This window comes from Eucalyptus grandis, chromosome 11 (assembly GCF_016545825.1).
Source record: "Eucalyptus grandis isolate ANBG69807.140 chromosome 11, ASM1654582v1, whole genome shotgun sequence".
NCBI classification, from domain to species: Eukaryota; Viridiplantae; Streptophyta; class Magnoliopsida; order Myrtales; family Myrtaceae; genus Eucalyptus; species Eucalyptus grandis.
Genome location: NC_052622.1, coordinates 16577747 through 16602439, shown reverse-complemented (window position 1 = coordinate 16602439; position 24693 = coordinate 16577747). Strand labels below are relative to the sequence as shown.

Genomic DNA, 24693 nt, shown 5'->3' with positions numbered 1-24693 from the left:
TATAGACAAAATAAACTCTACTTGTTCACTTAGGAGATCGAATTGCAGAAATCAAATCAACTCCGAAATTATTTTCACACTAGAGATGCTAAGAGTAAATTAAGAGTAAACATATGATAATTGAGACTCACCGTTTATTTATAATCTTACATCATTAGATCAAAATGCAACATATTTAAAATGTTCAATAAATCTCGATTAAAATGATTGTAATATTTTCACTTTTTAATCTGACGATAAAAAGTTTAATGGATATGTTACTTTCAAAGATCATAGAGTCAAACTGAGCCCACATTAGTGGAACTAGCTTAGAGTGCTCAAAAGCTCATTATTTCATGCCAATATTAATGAGTTGACTCCATTTCACTCGTATTTTCCATCCTCCTATTCAAGAATCTTGTAATGAGATGCTACATATGGATCGACTCATTTAATTGCGCCGGATTCAATCTAAGTATGTCAAATGAAGATTCTGAAAGCATTGGTCTCCCATGAGTGGACATGCTTAAAGAGCTATAGTGAAAAGTAAGCCAAGATGGACCGAGTACATGTACCATTTATTAATAGGGTGAACATTTATTATTCTAATTAATTAGAGACCTAGACCATAAACCGTGTGCACCTGTGGGCTAGGAGCACCCCGCGTTTCACCTTGGACAGAGCAACCAACTTTGTAATATTTTTCTAGGGTCCAATCCAAGCTTAGTCAGCTTAACTCCCTCCATGTTTGCTACATGGTGCACACGTTGTACCCTTCTCTACCACTAATAATTAGAGGTGAGCGATTCTAGATTTCATATAGATTCTATTTGAAACTAGAAACCTATTAGTTGGAATAAGTTTATTATCTTTTGGAATATGAAGCTTTTTTACCATATATATCATAGAACTTAGAACTTATCTTGTCACAAGTTTCAGAGTCGATTTCAAAGTCCATCTATGTTCTACATATATCATTAATTGAACAATTATAATGAATTATCGTATTTAATGATTACTACTTATTACTACAGTTTACTAATAATAACTTATATGTAAATACATGAAATAGTTAACAAAGTAAAAACCTCAATTTTAAAATGAAAGTTAAAACTAGTAATTTTAAATTATATGCAAATTATCTAAAGTCATGAAATATTACGGGATAGCGTAAAAATATAAACAGAAAAAGAAAAAAAGGAAAAAAATTATTTTAAATTCTGGATTATAGGTTTCCACATTCCATTAACTTGGAATCTGAAATTTGTCCATTGAAATATATTCTTCAATTTTTGAGATCTGATGTTAAAACTTGAAATTGGATAGTACAGGGTGAACGAGATTCTTCCAAAATACGAACGCCTATTGAGTTCTGATTGAGTGGTACTATCTATCTGTCACTCATCGATGCAATTGGCAGAATACCGTACTCTAAGGGACGTATCCGTGATTATACGTGGGCGCGAGGGTTTTAACATGCAAGTCGTAAAAAGAAAAAGAACCGGGCATGCTTAATAATTGTCGATGCTTGTTGTCCGGAATTCTGTCATTTTCCGTTAACACGGGCGCGAATAAAATTGCCCGGTGACAACGGGAAAGTAAATCTAATCCATTGGTCCAAGCTGCCGTGTCCAAATAGGAACAGAAATCCTAGTCTAGTTTCCATGCCCTAATAGAATAGCATTATCACCCTTGTTTGGAATACTGTTGCTGCCCTGTCTCGTTGCTTAAACCTGCCTCGGGAAATGATTAGGAATCCCTTTTACTCATCGCCAGAAGACAAATTAAAAAAAAAAAAAAAGGGAAGCAGAAAGAATATTGTTTCACCTAGCTGCGCTTGGACAGACTGCGTTGTCCTAAGGACACAACGCCACATCATGAAAATTAGAGATCGAGACCGAACTTATAATACAAACTCGATGAATTCGAGCAGCAAAACCAACCCGAGGATCTTGTGTCTTTAGAAACTTTAAGTCCCTCGAGATCAATTTCTACTTTGGCCCGACCACTTGAGATTTTGCCTTAGCAGGTGATGTTTTGGTGAATCCCCTAGTTATGACGCGGATGGCTTTCCCTTATGGTTGGATTGAAAAGAGAGAGCTCAGGCTACTTGATCGGTAAAATCAATTCAAATTCGAGTGGGGACGATTTCTTATATAATACTCGGCCGTTTATATAGAGGGATCTGGAACACGTCCGCGACGCACCCTATAACAAAGTGAATTCCCCTCATTCTTTAGTTCGAAAAATTGTATTAATCCAAAGCAACCCTCCCCCAGAAACATGGGAGGAACTTATAAGACGGACCCATCACTTAATTGAAAAATGATTCCTCGTATTAATACCTCATTAGATTCTATCATGTCACTTGTGTTAGATGATGCTAATTTTATGGGAAAAATATAAAAAAGAATTCTAAATTTATTATATTTTATCAATTCAATATCATACCTAATGTAGTCTCAAACCTTTTGGCAACTTGTCATTAAGTTTGTATGGCTAATTTTGACAAGAAATTGCTGATATGAATACCAGATATTTTTCATGACATGACCAGTACTGTGTTGACATTTAAAAAAAAAAAAAAAAGAATTTGTTGTATTTTTCTTGTGAGGGGTTGCTAGCCCTTGTGGCCTCGCTTGTGGTTGGTAGAGCCTGGGCAAGGGCTTATTCTCCCTTGCTACCTATAATGAAAGGCAAAAAAATAAAAATAAAATAAAAAAAGGAAAAGAAAAGAAGAAAAAAATTATTAAAAATTTCAAAATCACTAAAAAAATTATTAAAAATGTCTATGTCAAAGTTGGCCACGCCATGTAAGATGCTCGAAGTTCATGTCAACCATTTCTACTTAATTAGATGACTCAATTGGTAAAATATGAAAATATTTAAGACTAAATGACAATAAATTTAACACTTTTTCTTAACTTTTCCCTAACTTTACACACACACATATGGTGGAGCAATTTTTTTCTATATATATATATATATATATATATATATATATTATAGAAAGAAACATTTTTTTTTTCTATGACTTTCCTATGGTGGAGCAAATTTTTCGTCATTAATCTACAAGTGGGCTGCGACTTATAAAGCAACTAGATGATTGCCTCGTCAAAGAAGGGAGAGAGTTGGGGGCTTGAGAATAGCAATAAAATGGAAACTTTTTATCTTTTCGTGACTAGCATGCTGTGGACCCGAAATCAAGCACACGAAGTTGTGTCCAGGAAAGGGAGGACAATCGAGAAAGAAAAGGATTTCACTTTCCAAGTTCCTGAAAAAGGAGGGAGGAAAGAAAAAAAGAAAAAAACCTTTTTTCCTCTCCATTTCACAGTGAATTCTCTCACTTTTGGTGCGTGGGATCTCTCCTCCAATAGTCGCCCAAGGCTCCCGGACAAAGGAATCTCAGGACAGTGTCGCGTTTTTCCTTACGTGAGGAGAGGAAAACTGCTTATGTGCTGGTGTTTTTTTTGAAAATCTTGCATTGCTTTCCCCCCTTTTGAAGTTCTCTAAGCAACTTCAACTTTTTTGAAAAGCAAAGTCATTTAAATATTAAGGCACTTTAGGTAAAGTTGCTGGAGTTTGAATTTTGTGTACCCATCTAATCAACCTTTTATTCGAAACCGTTCAATCTTTTCGATAGATTAAGTTATGTTCCACCTTAAACAACATTAACAGAGTGTTAATTATCACTAAAGATTCTAAATCGATATATTCGTGTCACATTTACCTTAAACTAATTTTCGTATTATAAAAAATCTCAAAACCGATACACTTATGATAATATATACTAGATACTTAGGGAAAAATTATGGTACTCTCAGCAGAGGAAGCTCTTAGGGCTAGATTAGTTGAGCAGATTTTCCAATCTTAGTTCCCCAAAATGACATTGTCTAGCTGACTCGTTTATGTTGAATATGAAGATGAATTCGAGATAAAATGTGGCACGGACATATCGGTTTGAAATTCTTCGTTGGTTATTAACATAAACGAAAGAAACAAAACTGTACAACCTGAGCTTTTTTCCTCTCTTCTTTGTGCATACGTTAGTGGGGCTCGGAAGGCTGAGGACAACGCGTAGAGCCTTGATGGAAGGTGCAGAGGGACTTCTCCTTCTTGTCTCCTTTTCTTGTTGCTTTTCGGGGGCTGGTGGAAGGAGAGCAGCAGAAGGCCTTTCGATTTCGAGAGAATGGCAATAAAGCTGACGCACCTCTCGTACTTAAAGTTTCATTTTCTTTTTTGCAGTCGGAGAAAAACCCCCCAAAAAGAAAAGAAAATAAAGAAAAGGGCACTTCCATAATTCATAGTGCGTTCGAAAAATCTAGGAATTGATGTGAGTGGGGACACATCCTACACATGCACATGCTTATTTGCGTATTAAGCAGGGAAAAATGAAGTGGTCTTGTCCAATAACCAAACTAGGAAAAAGAAAAAAAGAAAAGAAATAATAACATAAATAATTTATGAATTTTAACTTAATATACAATGTGGAATTTAAAATTTTAATTTATTCAATATAATTTCAGGATTTTTGGTACATATACAATTTAATTCCTAAACTACATGAAAATATTGAATATTGCCCTTAATTCAAGGATGACAGTAAACATTATTATATAATTCGGGGACGGGGTTGAACATATATGAACTATATGAAAATGTTATATTAATAATTACTATTGCAAATATGCAAATTATTATTTTTTGTTATATTGAGTGGTGTTAGGCAGTCTTAAAGATATTATGTCTTTATCTCTATGAAACAATCGATCTATGTAAGATATTATCATGAAAATAGTTAGGTAACTCATTTTCATAGTTAGGTAACTCATGATGAGACGTACCACGATTGACAAGAGTGAATGGTGACATTGGGTTTGGAAAGTATCTGAATATGCAAGGGAAGAAAAATCAAGAGTTTCCACCTATGAAAAAAGCAGAGATGAAGAACTAAAATTTCGAGACGAGGGTTGCTCGGCCACGGGAGGTTACTTTCAAGAACATGGATATCATTTTTTTAGTTTATTGAAATGGATGAAAAAATAATTTGGTCTTTGGGCGGGCCCCATCGTCGTTCTTTTAAGGCAAAGAATCTTGTTTCCTTACCTCCTGCTATGCCACTTGGTGTTGAGACTTGAAAACTCCCATCATTGCTCCATAAGATTATTTTTAAAAAATTCCCAGTGCCTACCAATCATTCACATATAATGTGCAACCAAATGTCACGCCTTCGCAAAAAAAAAAAAAAAAAAAAAATAATGATAATCGGAAGGAAAAAGAGCAGGGGGGAACTTTTCAAATTGAACCCAATGTGTTTCATTGGTACTAGTTCACCTAATCTAATTTCCTTGATTATTGCTGAACGTGGTTGCGCAAAAAAGTTACTTTGACGTCTTGGTCTTAGATAATGACCGGTTAACCAAATGGTGGAGCAGATCATGTGCGCAATCCTTATGAAAGTGATGGTGTGAAATTCGGAAATTCTGATTATGATATCTCATAGGAACGAGGGTTGAGTTCAAGTCTTTTCCTGTACTGTACACAGGTGGCCATGTAACAGAACAGTTCTCACGTAATTTGTGGGATTTGAATAGAGGGTTTTTGGATTTTTGAACCGAATATCTCTTGGCGCCTCGATGAGTTTCTAGGCTTTGATTACCAGTGCCCGTGAAGCAACATGGATTCGACAAATTGAGAAAAATGGTCCGACCCCGTGCAAATTGGCGCAAAGAAAATTCAATGTCAACCCAAGAAGAAGAAGAAGAAGAAATTTTTGCTCAAAGGAATTCTCTATAAGCAATGTGAGCTTTTATTAGAAGAGGACTGGTATATACTGAGGATATTAGAAATAGACATTAGGTTAAAATGAGTCAAACGTATACAAGAGCCGTCGCCGTCGCCGTCGCCGTCGCTATTTGAATCCAATAAGAAGAAAGTTCACTTCAAGCGAGTGCAATTCAGGTCGAACCAGATTTGCTTGAAGACCTTGATGATGAGGTCGTGATACTCGTCCGAGTTCAGCGACAGGTAGGAAGCCAGAAGCTCCTCCAGGTCCTTGGAGGCCCTGATGTCGTTCTCCACGATCATCTCCATCATCGAGTCCCTGAAGTCCCTCTGCGGATCGACCGACGCCTTCATGACGGCGAAGCTGTCCGACACGCTCCGCCTCCTCCTCCCCGCCGCCGCCGACGGCGACGGCGACGACACGCTCTTCCGGCCGGGGCGGGGGTGCTGAGCGCTCTGGCTCTGGCTCTGGCTCTGACCCCGCTTGGCGCTCGCTAGCCTCGGGGAGTTGATCCTCACCTTCACCCCCGGCGAGCTCACGGAGAACGACCGCCTGGCCTTGCCGTGCTCCTGCACCGTGACGTGCTCCGCCTTCACGACTCTGACCGAGAGCTGCGAGGCCGTCCGGCTCCTGGTCGGCTCGCGGGTCTCTCTGTTCTTCAGATTCTCGACCATGTCGCTGAAGTTCGCAGGCTTTGTCAGTATCGGAGGAAGCTCGATCTCTGTCGACACTGACTCGCACCCATCTGGGCTCTTCGCTTGCTTCCCGTCAGTCGCCTCGTCAGAGTCGAGTACTCTGCACCGGCACGAAGAGCTGGACCAGGACACCATCTGATCGAACGACCGGTGCGCGACGGCCCCCCCGCCGCCGCCGCACGGCGGCTCGTCGGGGCTCAGCCGGGGCAGATCATCGGATACTGGGAGCAGCTCCTCCGAGTCGGAGGCGGTGGAGGTGTCTGACGGAGGAGAAGCGGAGCACTCGAGGACGGGCTCGGGCTTGCCCCAGAACGAGTCGAGCGTGGCGGTGGCGCGGCAGCTGCAGCCGGCGGAGACGGAGGAGGCGACGACCCGCGGGGACGAGCGGCGGTGGGGCCGGCGCGGGGGCCGCCGCTGCCTGGCCGATTTCCTCGGGGGCTGGGGAAGTGGGGAGGGGGTGTCTCTGGCGAAGTGGTAGGACTTCCTGGGATGGAACTGGGGGTGGTCCGGAAGCGGGTTCGAAGTCGAGCTGGAGGAGCGCGGCGGCGTGGCGGAGGAGGGCGGCTGCTTCTTCTTGACCGGAGGAGGAGGAGGAGGAGGAGGAGGAGAAAGCTGCTGCTGCTGATGATGGTGATGAGTTCTTGATGACCTGGTTCTGTTCATGTCCTTGAGCTTGTGCAGCCAGGAATTGGGGATCATGTCTGACAATCTGAACCTGTAATTCCCCATCTCCTTCTCCCTCTCTCACTCTCTCTCTCTCTCTCTCTCTCTATCTCTCCCTCTTTCTCTCTCAAGAACTTTAAGTTTCTTTTGTGTTATGTGCAGAAGAGGCTGAGGAATGTGAATGCGAATGCGATGCTGAGCTTTTCCTGTGTCTGTTCTGTGCGGGTGTAGCCCAGTGAGGACTGAAGAGAGAGGATAAATAAAGGGGTGAAGAAGATGAATTGGGGGGAGTGGGTAGGACTAAGTATGATAAAAATAATTACTAAAGTTTAACGTGGAAGTTCGAATTTTTCTTTAAATGAACCAATGAACTATGTTGTCCTCATAAGTACTTATATTAATATGATGATGCGTCAGCGTAAAAAAAAAAAATTAATTCTTTTTTGGTTTGGGGAGTTGCGGGGTCCACAGAGGAAGAAAAATTTGGCAAAAGGAGTGAGGGGTTGGGGGGACCCTTAATCAACGTTTTTACACTGTTTAGCGGTACTCATCGTCCGGTTCCAAATCTGCATTAGGCTTTCATGATTGGGAATTTGACAATTCATCCTTTAAAGTAAGGGTTAGTCAATAACATCCAGCAAAACTAACTGGAATTCTTCTTGCATCAATCTTCTAGCCATGTTCCTGGAAACATCCTACCATCGCATCAAGATCAAGATCCCTCATGTCTCGATTCAAAGGTTAATTGAGATTAAGAATTTTGACGTTCGAGGGGTAAAAGATGAGAAAATGACATAAATAGTTTATGAATTTTGGGTAAGTATGCAACATAATTCTTGAACTTTTAATTTGTTCAATATAGTTCATGAACAAATTTGATACATATTTTTGATACAATGCCATTCATGAATTTTCGATTTATTTAGTGTGGTCTTTAAGTTTTTGATACATATTTTTAGATTATATGAAAATATTTAATATTATCTCTAACTTGAATTAATTAAAAGACAATATTGAAAGTTTTCAAATTTGAACACGTATCATAAGTTTAAGAATTATATTGAGCATACTAAAAGTTCATAGACCATATAATATAATAAGCTAAAATTCATGAGCTATTTGTATCATTATCTTAAAAGAGGTCGTAGGTGGGCGTCAAAACGAATGTGTGAGCTAAAAAATTGTGCCCAGTGAATCCAAAGATTATGATTCATAAATCGCGTGAGTTATATAGAAAATCTTGACAATCAATCGTGTGACTTTGGATAAAAAAATAAAATAAAATAAAATAAAATAAATCATGTGACTTTCGCGATGGGACCCACATGATCGGCGGTATAGATGGGGTCGGGCCTCAATGAATATGGCGGTGTACCGGTAAATCCTTCGCGCATCTCTCGAGACAAGACCCGAAATGACAAATGCACTCCAACTTTTTCTCCCGAACGTAAAAGCAGGCGATTCGGAAATTCAGGGAAAGTCCTTGGAGAAAGAGACGTAAAGAGCAAAGGACAGGAATGGGGGAAAGGTGAAAGGGTCGTTAATGATCGACAACAGGCAATGCCCACTAACTTGTATGTGAATCAAGGAGTGGTCCAAGGACAAGATGTGTGCCGAATGAATGATCAGATGGCAAAGTAGAAGGAAGAGGCTTCGCGTTGAGTCTCTCTGAAATGACCATTGCAGTGATTGCTTGGAGAAGAAACGAGAGAGAGAGAGAGAGAGAGAGAGAGAGAGAGAGAGATGATCGGTTGTCTTCTTCGCCGTACGAGCTGAGAGCCGGCCGTTCCTCACATGCGTCCCCTTCTTTTCCGGGGCCAAACGTTGGGAGGGGAATTGGTGTTGAGCTTGATAGCGATGTCCATGGCGGGTCGGCCCTCTTTTACGAAACTTGTAACTCCAAATTTGGGGGATTCGTCGCTAGAGACCGATAGGTCCTCCTAGGCCCGTGGTCCCTGTTTCAGGAATTTCCATGCACAAGAATTGGAAAGGATACGAAGGGGGAGGGCAATGAGCATGTTCCACTCCCTTCTGAAGCGTGGGACACCGGGGGACCAAAGGACGAATCTAATGAAACGATTGGGGGGGCTTCTTCTGCTGGTGCTTCGCGACGAACTTTGCTCGTCTTGGCGCGATGAGGCAGAGGGTTTAGTGGCGCACGAGTCCGGCGACCTATGTATGAGACCCTCTTGGTCCACAAACCGTGTGGAAATCGCACTGGAACACGTACGCTTTCCGATGGAATTTTTCTGTTGACGTTGCCCCGGGGACTGAAACGTTTAACACCAACGTCTATATTCAGGAGCTCCTCGGTCATGCTTTGGCCACGACCTTGAACGTCTGGATCTTGTGAAAAGGGAACAAAAGCATGTGGCCCCTCTTCATGATTTGCAAATCAATTCAACAGCACCATCGCGGTGGGCCGATAGTGAAATCCATCAGGTTCTACACCCTTTAAATGACGGCCGTATGGTTGTGTCGGTTAGCATTTCGAAGGAGGAGAGAAACAGGAGAATTGCTCGCCTGCACGAGCTACGTGCACGCGGCCGACAGAAGAGTTTCTCGAGCGATTGAAACCATCATAATTATCTTTCTCTAACGTTGACATTGAATCATGCTGCTCAGTTTGCAATTCATTTCTTCGTGTTCTATCTTGCTTAGATAGCATTTTGTTTCTTGCAAGATAGTTTTGTCCTGGATAAAGTAAATCAGAAAATTCAAAGGATTTCTCTATTTGAGCTTTGAGCATGTCTCTATTCATTTGAATCGAGGAGGGATCGAAATTTGTCTTTCTACCTTCGTTTTTACTGCATTAAAGATAGAACAATCGCAACGAAGCAGGGTGAGCATCTCTAAAGAAGATGAAGAGGTACAAAGACAAGTGGTTAGCCAATATCATCACCGAGAGTATTCAGCCAATATCATTACCTAGAATTTGTCACAATGCAGTGACTTGATGTCCTATAAAAGAGAATGACAGCAACTTGTAAGAATTGCTGATTCACTTTAGTGACGGCGAGTGGCACTGGACATACTCAATCTTTGCACACCATGTTCATCTATTTTATTAGGAGACTTCTAAGCAACTGCGCCATTCAGATTCTAGGTTGAATTATGGGGATTCTGAATTCGAAATCTTTTTTTGCTTAGCTCATCATGACCGTGAATCTGCATTTGTTTCTCTTGCCTTTTGTGTGCTTTCAATAAAATTGCTAAAGGGGATGAGAGATGAGGTTGAAACTTTATCTTCCGTTCAGAATCTTGAAGTCTTTTTTACAAAGACAAATACATAACGTAAAAACACCACTAAAATATGATTCATAACTACCCACCCATATTCTGCATCAAGCACTTACTCCATTAATACCTAAAAACTAGGACAACTAACACACAAATTAGCTAAATGTGACTCCACTAACTCCTAAAGACTAGAATAACTGAAAATCCAAATTAGCAAAATGTGTTGAAAGAAATAGCTATTATTTAAACTGATGTTTACTAACATTCAGTTTAACGCCTTGACTGTTTTCAACGTGCAAACACCCAGTAACCTTTTGAGCTTCACAAATGACTCCATCTTGAGGGCCTTGGTGAATATATTAGTAACCCGATCTTCACTCCTGCAGTAGATTAGATCAATTGTTCCATCATTACTAAGGTCTCTCAAGAAATAAAACTTCACATCAATGTGCTTGCTTCTTCCATGGAACATAGGATTTTTGGAGAGTTTGATTGTTGAGTTGTCGTCACAAAAAATTTTAGTAGCTTCTAGTTGCTTGAAATTGCAACTTCCCAAGAATTTTCATTAGCCAAATAGCTTGACAAGCATTAGCTGTTGTAGCAACAAATTCAACTTCTGTACTTGATAAAGCGACAATTGATTGCTTTTTGGATGACCATGAAATAGCACCTGTCCCATATATAAAAACATAATCTGAAGTGCTCCTCCTATTTTGATCTCCTACATAGTCACTATTAGTAAATCCCAATAAATTGGACTTTTCAACCTTATTGTAAAATAGCCCAAAGTATCTATTTCATTGTAAGTAATGAAGGATTCTCTTGGTAGCTAACAAATGCATTTTTGTAGGATTCTCCATATATCTATGGATAACTCACATAATACATTATGTTCGGTCTTGTTGCAGTTAGATACATCAAACTGCCCACAATTTGTTCGTAAAGTGTTCAGTCAACTTTCCTCCTTTCATGATCTTTGTATAGCTTTAAGCCAAACTCAACTGGAGTGTTTACAAGATTACAATAATTCATCTAAAACTTATCCAAAATTTCTTCCACATATTTTTTTTGAGAAATAAAGATCCCATCACCCGATTGTACCACGTCTATGCCAAGAATATAATACATTATACCAAGATCAGACGTTTTAAACTCATCCATCATTTATTGCTTGAATTCTTCAAACATGGCATCACAATTTCTAGTAAATATAAGATCTTCAACATACAAGCATACCAAGATCCACCTTTAAGAAAATAAGTTTTAATATGATTATACCAAGCCCGAAGGGCTTGTTTTAGCCCATAAAGAGCTTTCTTCAATTTGTAAACCTTATGCTCATTTCCAATCTTGACATAACGAAGGGGTTGCTTGACAAATATTTATTCCTCCAAGTACCCATGCAAGAATGCTGATTTGACATCTCGCTGGAAAATAGGTCAAGAATTCTGTACCGCCAATGCAACCGCTAATCTGATCGTGTCATGTCTCGCAACTGGAGAAAAAACTTATGTATAGTTGATCCCATATTGCTGCTTGTATCTCTTGGCTAGCAAACGTGTTTTGTATTTATTAACTTCACCATTTTTTTTGTTTTAAAAACCCACTTTACACCAATGGTTTTTTGTCCATTCGAAAGATCGAATAACTCCCAAGTATCATTTCTTTCAATGGCATTAATTTCATCATCCATCGTTTTTTGCAATTTTTCTTCTTTGATAGCACTTTCAAAAGTTGTAGGGTTATAGTATGAAAATAAGGCAAAAACGAGTAATTGAATCTCCAATTCCAGTTATCTCATAATCTTCCATCTAAGTAGGCCTTCTTCTAATGCGGTGAAGAGATTGAGCTTCTTCTTCTTCATTGACTTTTGTGATTGTTGGTGCAATTCTAGCAGCTATAGAAGTCGTATTTGATGAATTTTTAGGCATACAAGGTACTGAAATCTACTCTTGTTTAGCATCATTGTCATAAAGGACTTGGGTAGGTTATTGTCTATTCCAATTCCAAGTGTTCTCTTCTTTAAAAAAACAACATCCTTGCTAACCACAATCTTCTTTGTTAGTCGATTGAATAATTTATATGTTTTGGAATGCTTCACTTACATCAAGAAAGACATATTTTTTAGCCTTGTCATCAAGTTTCTTCATTCTCTCATCCAAGATATGGGCATATGTGATGCATCCAAAATTTTTGAAGTGATCTACAGTCACTCTTCTCCCACTCCAAGCCTCTTCTAGTGTTATATTTTGAATAACAAAAGTTGAACTTCTGTTTAAAACATGAATACTCTAATTTACTGCTTATGGCTAGAAAGTCTTTGGAACTCTTCTTCTTGCCAATAAACTTCTCACCATGTTGAGAATGGTTCTATTTTTCCTCTCGGATACACCATTTTGTTGTGGTGTACATGTGACTGTAAGCTCTCTTCGAATGCCATGCTTTGCACACAAAGCTTCAAATTCTTTTGAGCAATATTCACCATCACAATCTGTTCGAAGGGTCTTAAAGGTCTTTCTTGCTTCATTTTCCACACGAGTTTTGAAGCTTTTAAATGTAGATAAAACTTTTAATTTTTCTTGTAAAAAATAAACCTAGGTTTTTTTTTTGGAAAAATCATCAATAAAGGTAATTAAGTATTTTTTACCTCCATTAGAAGATGGGTTTATGGGATCACAAATGTCCGAATGCACTAGCTGCAAAACATCCTTTGCTCTCCATAACTTCCTTTTGAAAATTGAGAACGATGTTATTTGTTGACAACACATTCTTCATAGACTTGGGAATGAGTAGTAATTTGAAGAAGACATGTCACTATGCTTTTCTGTTGGAGGGTCTTCAATCCACAAAACTCAAGTGATCATAGCGAAAATGCCACAGCCATGAGGGATTTTTTTTTTCAGCCATCAAACAAGATTGCATATTTTCAATCTTTAATGAAAACAATCTATTTGAACTTATAGGGACAACTGCAATAACACCTCTAATAGAATCATAAATTTCACAAGCACCCCTCTTAATTGTGATAAAATAATAATTTTCTTGTAATTGACCAGCACTCAATAGGTTATTTTTCAGGTCAGGAATATACGACACATTAGAGATCGTTTCCATAAAACCATTCTTGATTTTTATCTTAATATAACATTTTCCCATCATTTTCACAGTGGAATGATCTCCAAAACTCATAGTGGAATGAAAATTTTCATGTAGATAAGAAAAAGGAGAATTACTTCCACTCATGTGGTTATTGCAATCTTTATTCACATACCAAATATCTGACTCGGGCTTCTTTTCATCTTGAACAACCATCAACAACGTTTCTTCTTCATTTTCTTCAACAAAATTTGAACTCTCTACCTTTTCTTTATTATAAGCAGCCTAGTATAACATTCAGACGTATAATGACCAAATTTATGACATCTAAAACACTCTACCTTGGATTTGTTAGGATCCTGTCCTTTGCTTTTGCCTTGAAATTGGTCATTATTGGCTTTGAAATTCCTGCCAACAACTCTATTTCCTTGATCTTTCATTCCTCTGAAATTGTTAGAATGAGTATTGGTAGAAGCCTTCAACGTTTGCTCCTCTATTGTTGAATTTTTGTTCATCTTCTGTTTATGGACCAATAAGGAGCTTTGCAATTCATCAAGAGAAAGTGCATTTATGTCTTTTGACATTTATGTCTTTTGACTCTTCAATTGAGCATACAACAAAAATAAACTTTAATGTTAGGGAAACGCAAAATCTTCTCCACAATGGTAACGTCGTCTATCTTCTCGCCATGGAATCGCATCTTGTTGCTGATCTCCATTGTTCTGGCACAATAGCTAGTGACATATTTCCATCATTCATCGCTAGTGTCTCAAGATCTCTTCTCAAGGCTTGAAGCTGTGCAAGCTCCACCCCAACAGAGTTTTGATATTTCTTCTTCATAGAATCCCAAATATCCTTGGAATTTTCTTTGCAAAGAATAGTCTCTAAGATGGGACGATTAATAGCGTGAAAGAGATAGTTTTTTGCCTTAAGGTCCTTTAGCTTTCTAGCTTCCAATTTTGCTTTCTAGGGATTTGTCAAAGTCGTGCCTGCTGGTGGTTCTTGAATTCCAGATTCAACAATCGACCAATACTCCTTTGACCATAAAAAAATTCTCCATTAGCATGCTCTAATGGTCATAGTGACCATCAAAGCGTGGAATTGCTGGTTGAACAAAATTTTCGGTGGCTATTGGAAATATTACTGCTACAATTATCTCACGAAAGTATCTCCCACCTCTAAACCTTCTTTATCTTTTTTTTTTTTTTTTAAAAAAAAAAAAACTCTTTCACTTTTCTCATAGGTAAAATTGCTAAAGGGAGGAGAGATGAGGCCGAAATGTCATCTTTCGTTCGGAACCTCGAAGTCTTTCTTGCAAAGACAAATATATAACATAAAAACACCACTAAAATAGGATCCATAACTATCCATGTTTACATAAAGCACTTACTCCACCAACACCTAAAATCTAGGACAATTAACACACAAATTAGCTAAACGGGACTCCACTAACTCCTAAAGACTAGAATAAATGAAAAACCAAATCAACAAAACGTGCAGAAAAAAACTACTATTATTTCAACACTTTGGACGATGACAATCAGGCGGATGATAATAACTCTGCTGATGATCATGCGATCCCCAAGTTACTCATCGAACATGATGAGAAATCTGCTGAAACCGTAGCTTGCAGAACAACATCGTATAGTTAGGCTAGCCATAGACATGTCCTTGTGAGAGGGCTGATCATTTGAGGGTCCAGAAAGAGGAGAGATTCAAGCCAGATCCTGTGGATACATCACAATTTCGATCAGAATGTCCAAAACAGTGAACACAAGGGCATGCCATTTCCTTGGCTAGAATTTGGACAGAGAATTTGACGGAATGAGAGCTTTGAATGGTTTTGTAGAATAAACAGTAATCGAAATCAAAATTCAACGTGGGAAAGTGACCGCAAGTTGTTCGCCTGACCGCGCAGGAACGTAGGTATAGCTATCTGATCATGTCACACTGGAGACCGATGCGTTCCTTCGGTTAATACCAGAACTCTTCAAAGGGCTAGACTCCATTCGTGTCTAAGCATGAAACCAAGACTCTGAACAGAGCTGCAATTGATAGAAAAGAAGAAATCGTTGACTTGACTCTATGAAAAGCAATCTTGGTTTGGTTATCTAGTTTTTGGTTGGGAGTCTTGGGATCCCAGGAATGACCACATTGCCTTCAAGCCGTCGTCGTGGTTGATCTACAAAGAAATCTTGTTAATCTTTCTTCAAACGGCAATGCAACTTCATGAGGGCTTCGCACGATCTGCTTCGTAGCAATTTCTATTTTTGGTCTGAATTAGTTGCGAGTTAAGTTTCACATTTTGGGGTCGAAGTCAGCAGCAGAATTGCTCGTTAGATTCCAAGATCGTCCTTACAAAGTCCGGAAAGCAGTTCAATTTCAGAATTTTGATGGGTCTTTTTAAGCCCTGTACGTAAGCTGTTGGTCTGCCACACTGTATCCTTCCTCAACAATACGCTCAAACAAGCAAATTCCAGTTCGTGTACAAAATGCCATGCAAGTAACATCTGCGTAAACCGCATTACGGTATTGGGCATCGATGCAGATGTGATTTGGATGGAGGTTTATCTTTTAGTCTGGTGAAAGTGAGCTCTGATCTGATATGGCACCGGAGCGACTGCAAAAAGAGCAGTAAAACCTCGAATCTTGTCGGAATCTGCTCTCGCTTAGTTAAGAATGCTAAACCAAAATATGACAAAAATAAAAAAGAAACTCAGGATCACGAGATTCTTTCTAGAAATGTCGTGTGAAGAATATGCTTCCGTGAAATCGATCACGACGGCATGCTTGTCGCATGACTAGTGATGTACTTGATGAGTCTGGCCAGACGCTGGGCATGTCCAACCATCTTTTATCGGCTGGCCTAGATGATGGTTTTTGCTCTTTGTTCAGATGAGCTAAGTAGGAATTTTAATCAGTTTGGGACTTAGGCATGTAATGTAAAGGAAAACCACGCTGGGTGGGCTTGGGCAGAGAGCGGAGCCTTTGGTGCAAGTACGACAGATCGACTTCGTGCGAAACAACGAATGTTCTGTGTTTATCACTCTACAAGATCATCAGTCGCCGTCTAGAGCGATTCGATTCAACACATAAAGATGAACGGAACTTAAACCTTTTGACCTTTCACTGAGTTTACACTAAGTATGTGAGTCTTGTTACAAATATGGCCGTGCCGAGTTCGCACAGCACAAGAAAGAAAAGAACCAAAGAATCAATTTATGAAGCGAATGGAAAGAATCGACGAAGAAAATCGAAATCACGTCGTCTGCAACAAGCATCAGCTGATCAAGTTGTTGGTGCGCTTGCTCGGGCCAGAAGGCGGGACTCTCCCCCCCTTCGGAAGCGAACTCAGCAGCAAGAACTTGGCCTCCATCTTATCATCCCCGGACGAGGCTGAAGCACCGCCCTCCCTCCAGAAAGCGAGGTGCAAGGCCGGCTCGACGACGGCCGCCTCCTCGCGGTCCACCAGGAGCCTCGCGCTCGAAGCTGGGGACATGATCATCGCCACGACCACCGCGACGATCAAGATCTCTTTCGAACCCATCTTCGTACGTCCCGAGAAGAAGCGTAAAAACGATGCGGGCGGGCGATGGATTGCGGGAACGATCTAGGCAGAGAATGTATCGATGGCGAAACTTCAAAACTGGGTTTGCCAATATAAAGAGGAGGAATTAAATGACCCAACGCGGTCACGCGGTTCGTGTCTCTCTCCACCGGCTGCATGGCGGCAGCTGTGCGTGTTTGAAAGTCAAAGGCGTGCTAAAGTGCGATTGCGATTTTCGTACTTTTGACTTTTCGCCATTCCTTAAGATGATCCTGGTGGGAAAGGCACCTAGGCCTGCAGTTGACTTGACGATGATCCCCCCCGCCAGTCGTCCCAACGCGGTCGCTCCAACTGCCATTGGCGGTGGCGGCGCGTGATGCGGTTGACGACTTGAACACGCTTGGATTAGGATCTTGCCCGGACTTAAATCCCGCTTTGATTTGACGTGGATCCATTCTCTTTTTTCCTTCATCATTTCCAGCCCTCTTCATCGTACACCGTTGCATATAGAAGCTAATTGGTAGATTAACGTCTCTATCGATGTTTTCATCGGCGTCTCTCGAGAGATCTCGACTCTTCTTGCATTAGTCGTCAATTTCACATTTGCTAACTATAGGACTCATAAATGAATAAATGTGATTCGACTACATATCGCGTCAGATAAAGATACTAATGGAATTAGAGGATCTTGTCCAATTTTTTCATACTATATGATTATTATTACTATTGATTAGGGTTGTGCAATCAATCTACTTCTACTCGGGAACTAGATCAAACTGGTTAATGATGATCTGTTGAGTATCGAAATCCCAAAAGTTTAGAAATCCTGAAATGCCTCAAGTAACTCAAATGAACTAGTAGGATACTTTATAGTGAGCGGACAAGGATAATTGACAGGCACAATTGTCATGTGATATTGGCGAATGATGATTTATCAAGTTTCTTGACGAGACAAGCCAATCAAGAGTTGTCGCGTGTCAATATAACACGTGCCCACATACTAAAAGAGGTTTGGGGAGGCTACACCCTCCCAAATGGCCCTGATTTTGAGTGTTCCAAACTAAGACTTGTTAAATCATCTCACTTTAATGTGGATAACATGGAATCCAACCACCATATTCATCGGTAGAATGATATTTCGTGAAGTAAACTTGCACTAGATACCTAAGCAAAGGGCATTCTTCAGTAATTCAAAAATTACGATGATGAATGATGCATCATTTTTTTTTGGTATAACAAAAAAATGACCCAATTAGCCTATGCATCATCTAAATAAAGATACTCTATTTTCCAAAGGTATGATTATTGTTTTCATTTATTTCACAAAGGAAAAAGTGGTCGGCATGTTCTAGATCGCACAGTTCAAATATCCACATAACATAACACTAGGAGTTACCATATTGTTTTGATAATCATACTAAGTTTTTGTCCAACTTGATTATGCTCACATCAAGCTTTGGGGGGAAAACATATTTATCATCAAGTAATTAGGCAAAAAGAGAAAAGAGATTTATAATTTTATCAGCAAAAAAGCCACACAGAAAACGTATTTATCTTGGTCGTGTAGAAACATTCACCAAAGGACAATGCTTTGCTAATCGATACAATTGAGGAACAAGAGGAGAAACTTTCCATATACAATGGCTCATGATTTTTGCCAATTCATTCGGAAAAAAATGAGACCGATTGCGAAATGGATTTGAACTATACTTGAGAATTTGTTTTGATTTGATCGGCCAAAGAAAGAAATAAATTAAATTTAATGAGACTTTACAAAATAATTGAATGGACCGAAGCTAGCTTGGCAACATTATCCTTGTCGTCGTGGTCGTGCTCGTCGTCACGTTAGTCGTGTCGCCGGAATCCGCCATATCGCAGTCCAATCCCGCCGCCCATCGCCGGAGTATCCTCAGTAGGCTGCCCGCCTTCCTCTTCGCTCGCACGGTCCCCGTCCCCATCAGCTCCCATATGACCCTCTCGATCCCCGGCATTGTTGCCAGCTGCGCCACCGCATCCGACCCGCCTTTCCTGCATATCATGACGAGGGTCGCCGCCGCGCTCTCCCGCGCCCGCTCCGACCCTTCCCTCAGCACCGTGCTCAGCTTCCTGATGGCCCCAAAGGCCGCCATGACCGCCACCAACCCACCGCGCTTCACCACCGCTTCGAGGATGGTCACTGCCTCATCCTGCAGGCTCTCCATCACGCCGCACACCATCTCCACCATCCCTCCCTCCAGCAGACTCGCGACGGCCTCCCTGTCTCCCGCCAAATTCAAGATGGCCGCCAGCGCGTCCCGCCTGGCGCTGCCGTGGCCGTCCCGGGCCAAGTCCATCAGCCCCTTCACGACCCGCGTCTTCCGCCCGAGCCGCCTCATGTAGGAGTGCACGCTGGAGAGGCTGAATATCGTGGCGGCGGCGTTGCCCTTCGCCTCCCAGGTGGCGCCGGAGCGCAGGACCTCGATGACTCCGTTGAGGGCGCCGTCTGTCTCCATTATCCGAGCCTTGTTCGCCTCCAGGATCGACAGGTTGAGCATCGTCGTGATGGCGTTGACCTGCAGGGTCGGGCACTCCGAGGCGACGTCCGAGCCTAGGTACCGCACCAGGTGGGGGATGGCTCCGGCCTCCGCGATGCAGGCCCGGCTCTCCGAGTCGGACTTCGCGAGCTCCCGGAGCTCGTAGACGACGCCGTCGGCGACCTCCGCCGGCGGGCCGCCGGACAGTTTCCGGAGCAGGAACGACGCCGTCATCTTGGTCGCCCCGATCGCGCCTTTGCTCCTCGCGCCGCCGCGGGCGGTCGCGGCGTCGCCGGAGGCCTCGAAGGGGATCCTCTGCTCGCGGCACCACAGGGAGATGAGGTTCTTCAACGCGCGGTTGGGGATGAGGTTCGTGTGGGCCAGGGCCTGACCTGTCTTGGGACACGTGTTGTGCCCCGATTGGATCCAGAGGGTGATGGATTCGCGATCGTACGTCTGCCCCGTCTCCACGACTACCGGGTCCCGCATGAGGTCCAGCGTGATGGGGCACCGGAAGTCCGCCGGGATGGCGAGGCTCGACGCCGACTTCCGCCGCCGGAACTCCGCCGGCGGCTTCGGCGGCGTCGATCCGCCGTAGAGGACGAACTTCGCGAACCGGACGAGCCCGATCAGCGCGATGGCCTGCGATTTCCCCTTCTCGTCGCTCTGGTTCTGGACCTCCTCTTCGAGACTCTCCATCTCCTCTCTGCAGCTGGACGAATCCCGCAGGCCCAGGCTCTCGAAAACGGCCGCGAGCTTGGCTTGATCAGGCACGACCTCCCTCTCGATGCCATCCAGTATCGCCAGCACGTCGCGCCGGAGATCGTCGTCCCTCGGATCGGCGCGAGCCCCGGCCCGCGAGCGCTGGTTCTTGATCAGAGCGACGAGCTCCTCGACGTCGTCGCTCAATTGGGCCTCCCGCACCGGGAACACGTCGAGCAAGGTGGTCAAATCGGCGTTGAGCTCGCGGAAGCTGTCGGACACGAGCTCGACCTGCAGGAGCAGCCACATCTTGCTCCCGTTGCAGCAGTCCTCGATCAGCGTCTTGATCCTCTGCAGCAGAATGTACATCTCCTCGAGGCAGAGCACCGCCGACGGGGAGCAGTAGCTCGTGGGCCTCCGGAGCAGCTCCTCGAACAGGACGGCGAGGAGGTTGACCTTGCGCACGATGGAGAGCGAGCACGACCGGAGGAGGTACTGAAACGGCCGGAGGGACGCGATCTCCTGGGAGAGGTGGATGAGGGTCTGGACGAGCTCGACATCGGAGAGCCTGGGCGAGACGAAGGCCCCGGCAGGGGGCCGCCGCTTCCGCGGCGGGAAGGCGTGCGGCGACACCGCCATCGAAGAGGGTAGGAATGGAACAGGAGCGAGGGACTCCGGCGCCGGCGGGCCGTCCAAATTCGAAGGAGAAAGCGGAGTTTCCGTTGATGGGTAAGGCTGGAAAACGAAGACGATGAAGAGAAGAGATGGAGAAACCGGAAAAAAGAAGAGCTTTCGGATTGGGGAAGGCGATGAGAGGTTTCTTGAACCGAGAACTGCGTGTGCCGGAGAAGAAACAAAAGTGTGAAGAAAGAAAGCGGAGACGGTCATCAGCCAACTCTCATGATTTTGTCTGTTTTTGACCCCCCTCTCTTTTTTATTCTTTCTTTTTTTTTTTTGGTAAAGAACTCTCTTTTTTATTCTTTCTCCCTAATACAAAAATAAAAAGACTTCTTTTTCAGACAATGATAGAAAAAGGAAAGAATTCGACCCCCTCAAAAAAATAAAATGAACCAACGTCCAATCCAATAGTCTGAAATGATTATACTGACGGTGAATATGGATATTCAGTATCTTGTTTTGGAGTCAAAATTCAATTATTTTCAAATATATACGCATGGGGTTTATTCGGATCTACCTACATAATCAATCGATACAGATTTATGCGTACGTGTCAATGATGGTGATCGGTGAGCATGGTCGACTTGGCAAAAGAAGCAAGTTGGCAAATTCAAAAATTTGGGAATTTGGGTTTGAACGTTGAACAATTAGTTATATTTAGCTAAGAACAAGAAAGACATAATATACAAATTGAAAAAATGAGGGAAATGTGACGGAGACGCCACGTCCACTTCACCAGCTGGGAGAAACACGTTCCTCTTCCAACGGCCGCCGCCGGCCGCGTGCAAGCTGGACTCCCCCTCGGACTTTTCCTCAGCGAATCCCCAGAGTTGGAGCCATCCGTTTCGGCATCAAAACCGCTGCTCCGAAATCGGCTGTACCGGGTCTTGGGGCGGATAAGTAATTGATTCGGGTCGACTATTCGTCACGTGTCGAGGACAAGAATGGCCTGACCCCGTCCCATCCGAATCGGGATCGGGATTGGGATCGGGATCGGGATCGGGATCGGGATGGAATAGTATAAGGGTCGTTTCGTTTTTAGGTCGAGATCCATCTCTACGTACGTCGGATTCAACTCTAAGAATCGATCGAGCGGGTCCAATGCTCAAAGTCTTTTCGCACGAAGATAAAGGCTAGCCGCCAATGTCTTACGTAGTCGTTCAGGTGGGGGCGGCACGTAATTGACCGTAGCCTCATTTCTTGCATGCATTTCAAAAGCCAAATGATAATAACAATAATGATTACAATTAAATAAGTCAATGAAAAATCTATAAAGAGAAGGAAAAAAATGAAGAAAAATCTACTCGGCCCCGATATGCTTGAGCGCTTTGAGCAAACCTGGGGCCCACGGCGCAAATTCATATAAAATTTAGATTGATTATTCGAAGTTAGGTGTGAATATATATAAATATTTATGTTCTTTTTTTAATTATATTTTTATGTTATGGGCCGTGCCTTTTTTTTTTTTTTTTAAAGTATGGTTGAGCCATCGGTGTATGAACTGGTAAAGCACAAAGGGGGGCGGCTGCACATGGCGCTCCTCCCTCTCGATGGTACCACCAGTAGGTAAAGTTGTTGTGGGGGACTAGGTCCGGTCGTCATAATTGGCATTATTATAATTAAAATTCCAATTGATTTATATAACGCATGGCTTATTCTCTTGTGCAATACCCCCAACATTTGAAAAAAAAAAAAAAACTTTGGGTATAGATTCCTTTCCTTCTCTTTGCCCTAATTTAATGCTTTTGAGCATGGTCCACGATCGTTTGATTGGGAACCGAATATTGTCTAAACACCTAACAAGCTAACTAATGTTATAATATTGTATTGTGTATGTATATATGTGTGTTTTTTTCTTTTACGACATCGGGGTGCTGGAATTTTCTTTTGGAGCTAGTTTTCTTGGATGTACATTGTTCTAACCACGTGTATCATGATGATTGGTGAAATGGATAATTATTGACCAGCGATTAGGGACTGGCCGCCTCAACTCGAGATCTCGAGTCACGACGGCCGTCCTCTTGAGGAGGGAGATGGATTGTTGTTGATGTCTTTTGACGGTTATTTTGAGACTTTTTCGTGAATATAACTTTAAAAAAAAAAGAAGAAGGGGAAAATGGGGCGGATTTATATTTTGTATTTTTTATTATGGTCGTCTTTTCCCAAGGCATATGACATGTTCGTGTGTTTCCCCGCGTTGACGATATCAATCTCGAAGGGGGCTCCCTAGAAAGCTTTGAGGGACGCGAAATTGAGGAAGGAATGCGGTGGAAGCCGCGCCAAAAGCCGCTTTCCCTTTCGCCTTCTCTTTATTTCTTTCTTCCTCGAGTTCTCACTAGAGCTACTTTCGAGGATGTCAAAATGTGCAACATATGTCTAAAAAATAAATGATTAATGTTATGAAAAACCTCAAATCGATATACTTATAATCAATTTACTTCAAATTAATCCCCAAATTGGTATATCGACAATGAATTTACCCTCCTTTAATTTCCGTTAAATTTTATCGAATTTTTGAATTAGATGACATAAATTAGGATTTTATCTTTCATTTGCCACAAATGTATTGATTTGTGACTTTTTCGCGGCAGTAATCAAATTTAACTGAAACTAGTAGAAAATAAATCTGTTGTAAATGTACCGATTTTGGGTTTTTGGTGTTAAAAAACTTAGTTTAGATAAATTCATTATAGATGTATTAAATAGAGTTTTCGGTGGTCAAAAAATTAAAAGTGTATCAATTTGAGGTTTTTCGTGGTATTAACACAAAAAGAAAAAGAAAATTAGGTTAAGAAAATTATAATTAGAGTCCGGCTAATGGCATGGTTATGCTGAATTTGTAACGGTGCTCTTGGGACCGCAAGTTTTATATTATGGTAAATGGGCGATTGGGATTGTAGAAAAGGCGTGGATGATAAGATCTGCCTTTTGATTTTATGTACGAAAATAAATCGAAGTGATAATATTAAAAAAGCAAGTAATCTGTGAAGCAGTTTCTTCGAAAACAAAAAGTAGTCGGTGGATTTTGCCAAAAGAGATAAAGAATTCCAACAGGTAGATAAGCGAAGATGAGATGACGTTGCGGTGCTTTAAGGCAACTCAAGAGCATACCCGAGGAGTCACATCGACTATCATGGCAGCTCTAGAATTGTCGAATCTTTTGTATCGTTGCACAGGAATTTCAATTCATTGTATTTAAGGGACGCGGAATTGGTACGATGAAAAGATTTAGGATCTAATTTTTTTTTTTTTTTTTGGACGATTTCCTTCCTTTTGATCTCCATATATAATAAAAAAATAAGATCTCCATATTTAAGGGTGTTGATTTTGACAATCCAAATGAATGGTACGATCACTTATTGAATCATGTTACACAAATTGTGCAAATTTAGATAGCACTTCAGATTTGTTTCACAAATTGCATATTTGGATCGCATTAAATAGCACTCAGTCAATTCTCATCGGAAAACATTTTCATTTCTTTTGTACAAGCACATACTCCTTTAATCCCTGATAAGTTGTGATCAATAATTAGTGGTAATTCGGCTCAAGACTTGACATCTCGTTTTCGCAAGTGACGCAGGATTTGTTAAAGGGACAGCTACATTACATGACTTCTGTATTGTTCTTGCGTTGGTTGGGCTGACTCTTGCATGTCCTAATCCAACACACCATCGATGACGAAAAACATATAAAAATAAACACGACAAGCAAGCGTGTAGTATGCTTCTTACCCCCAACATAAACATAGAGACGGGCTATCCCAAAAGAAAAAAAATATATGGATTTGGTCAT

At 41.7% G+C, this 24693-nt stretch overlaps 2 protein-coding genes across 2 annotated transcripts; both read right to left on the bottom strand.

Annotated features, from left to right (window-relative positions):
• Window positions 1-5765: 5765 nt before the first annotated feature.
• LOC104425102 (transcription repressor OFP3) lies at window positions 5766-7475 on the bottom strand. The gene has a single exon (XM_010037689.3). The coding sequence runs from the start codon at window positions 7186-7188 to the stop codon at window positions 5917-5919; it is 1272 nt and encodes a 423-aa protein (XP_010035991.2). The 5' UTR covers window positions 7189-7475; the 3' UTR covers window positions 5766-5916.
• An 11070-nt stretch (window positions 7476-18545) lies between these two features.
• LOC104425101 (U-box domain-containing protein 16) lies at window positions 18546-21127 on the bottom strand. Its single transcript, XM_010037688.3, has one exon. The coding sequence runs from the start codon at window positions 21106-21108 to the stop codon at window positions 18802-18804; it is 2307 nt and encodes a 768-aa protein (XP_010035990.1). The 5' UTR covers window positions 21109-21127; the 3' UTR covers window positions 18546-18801.
• Window positions 21128-24693: the final 3566 nt, after the last annotated feature.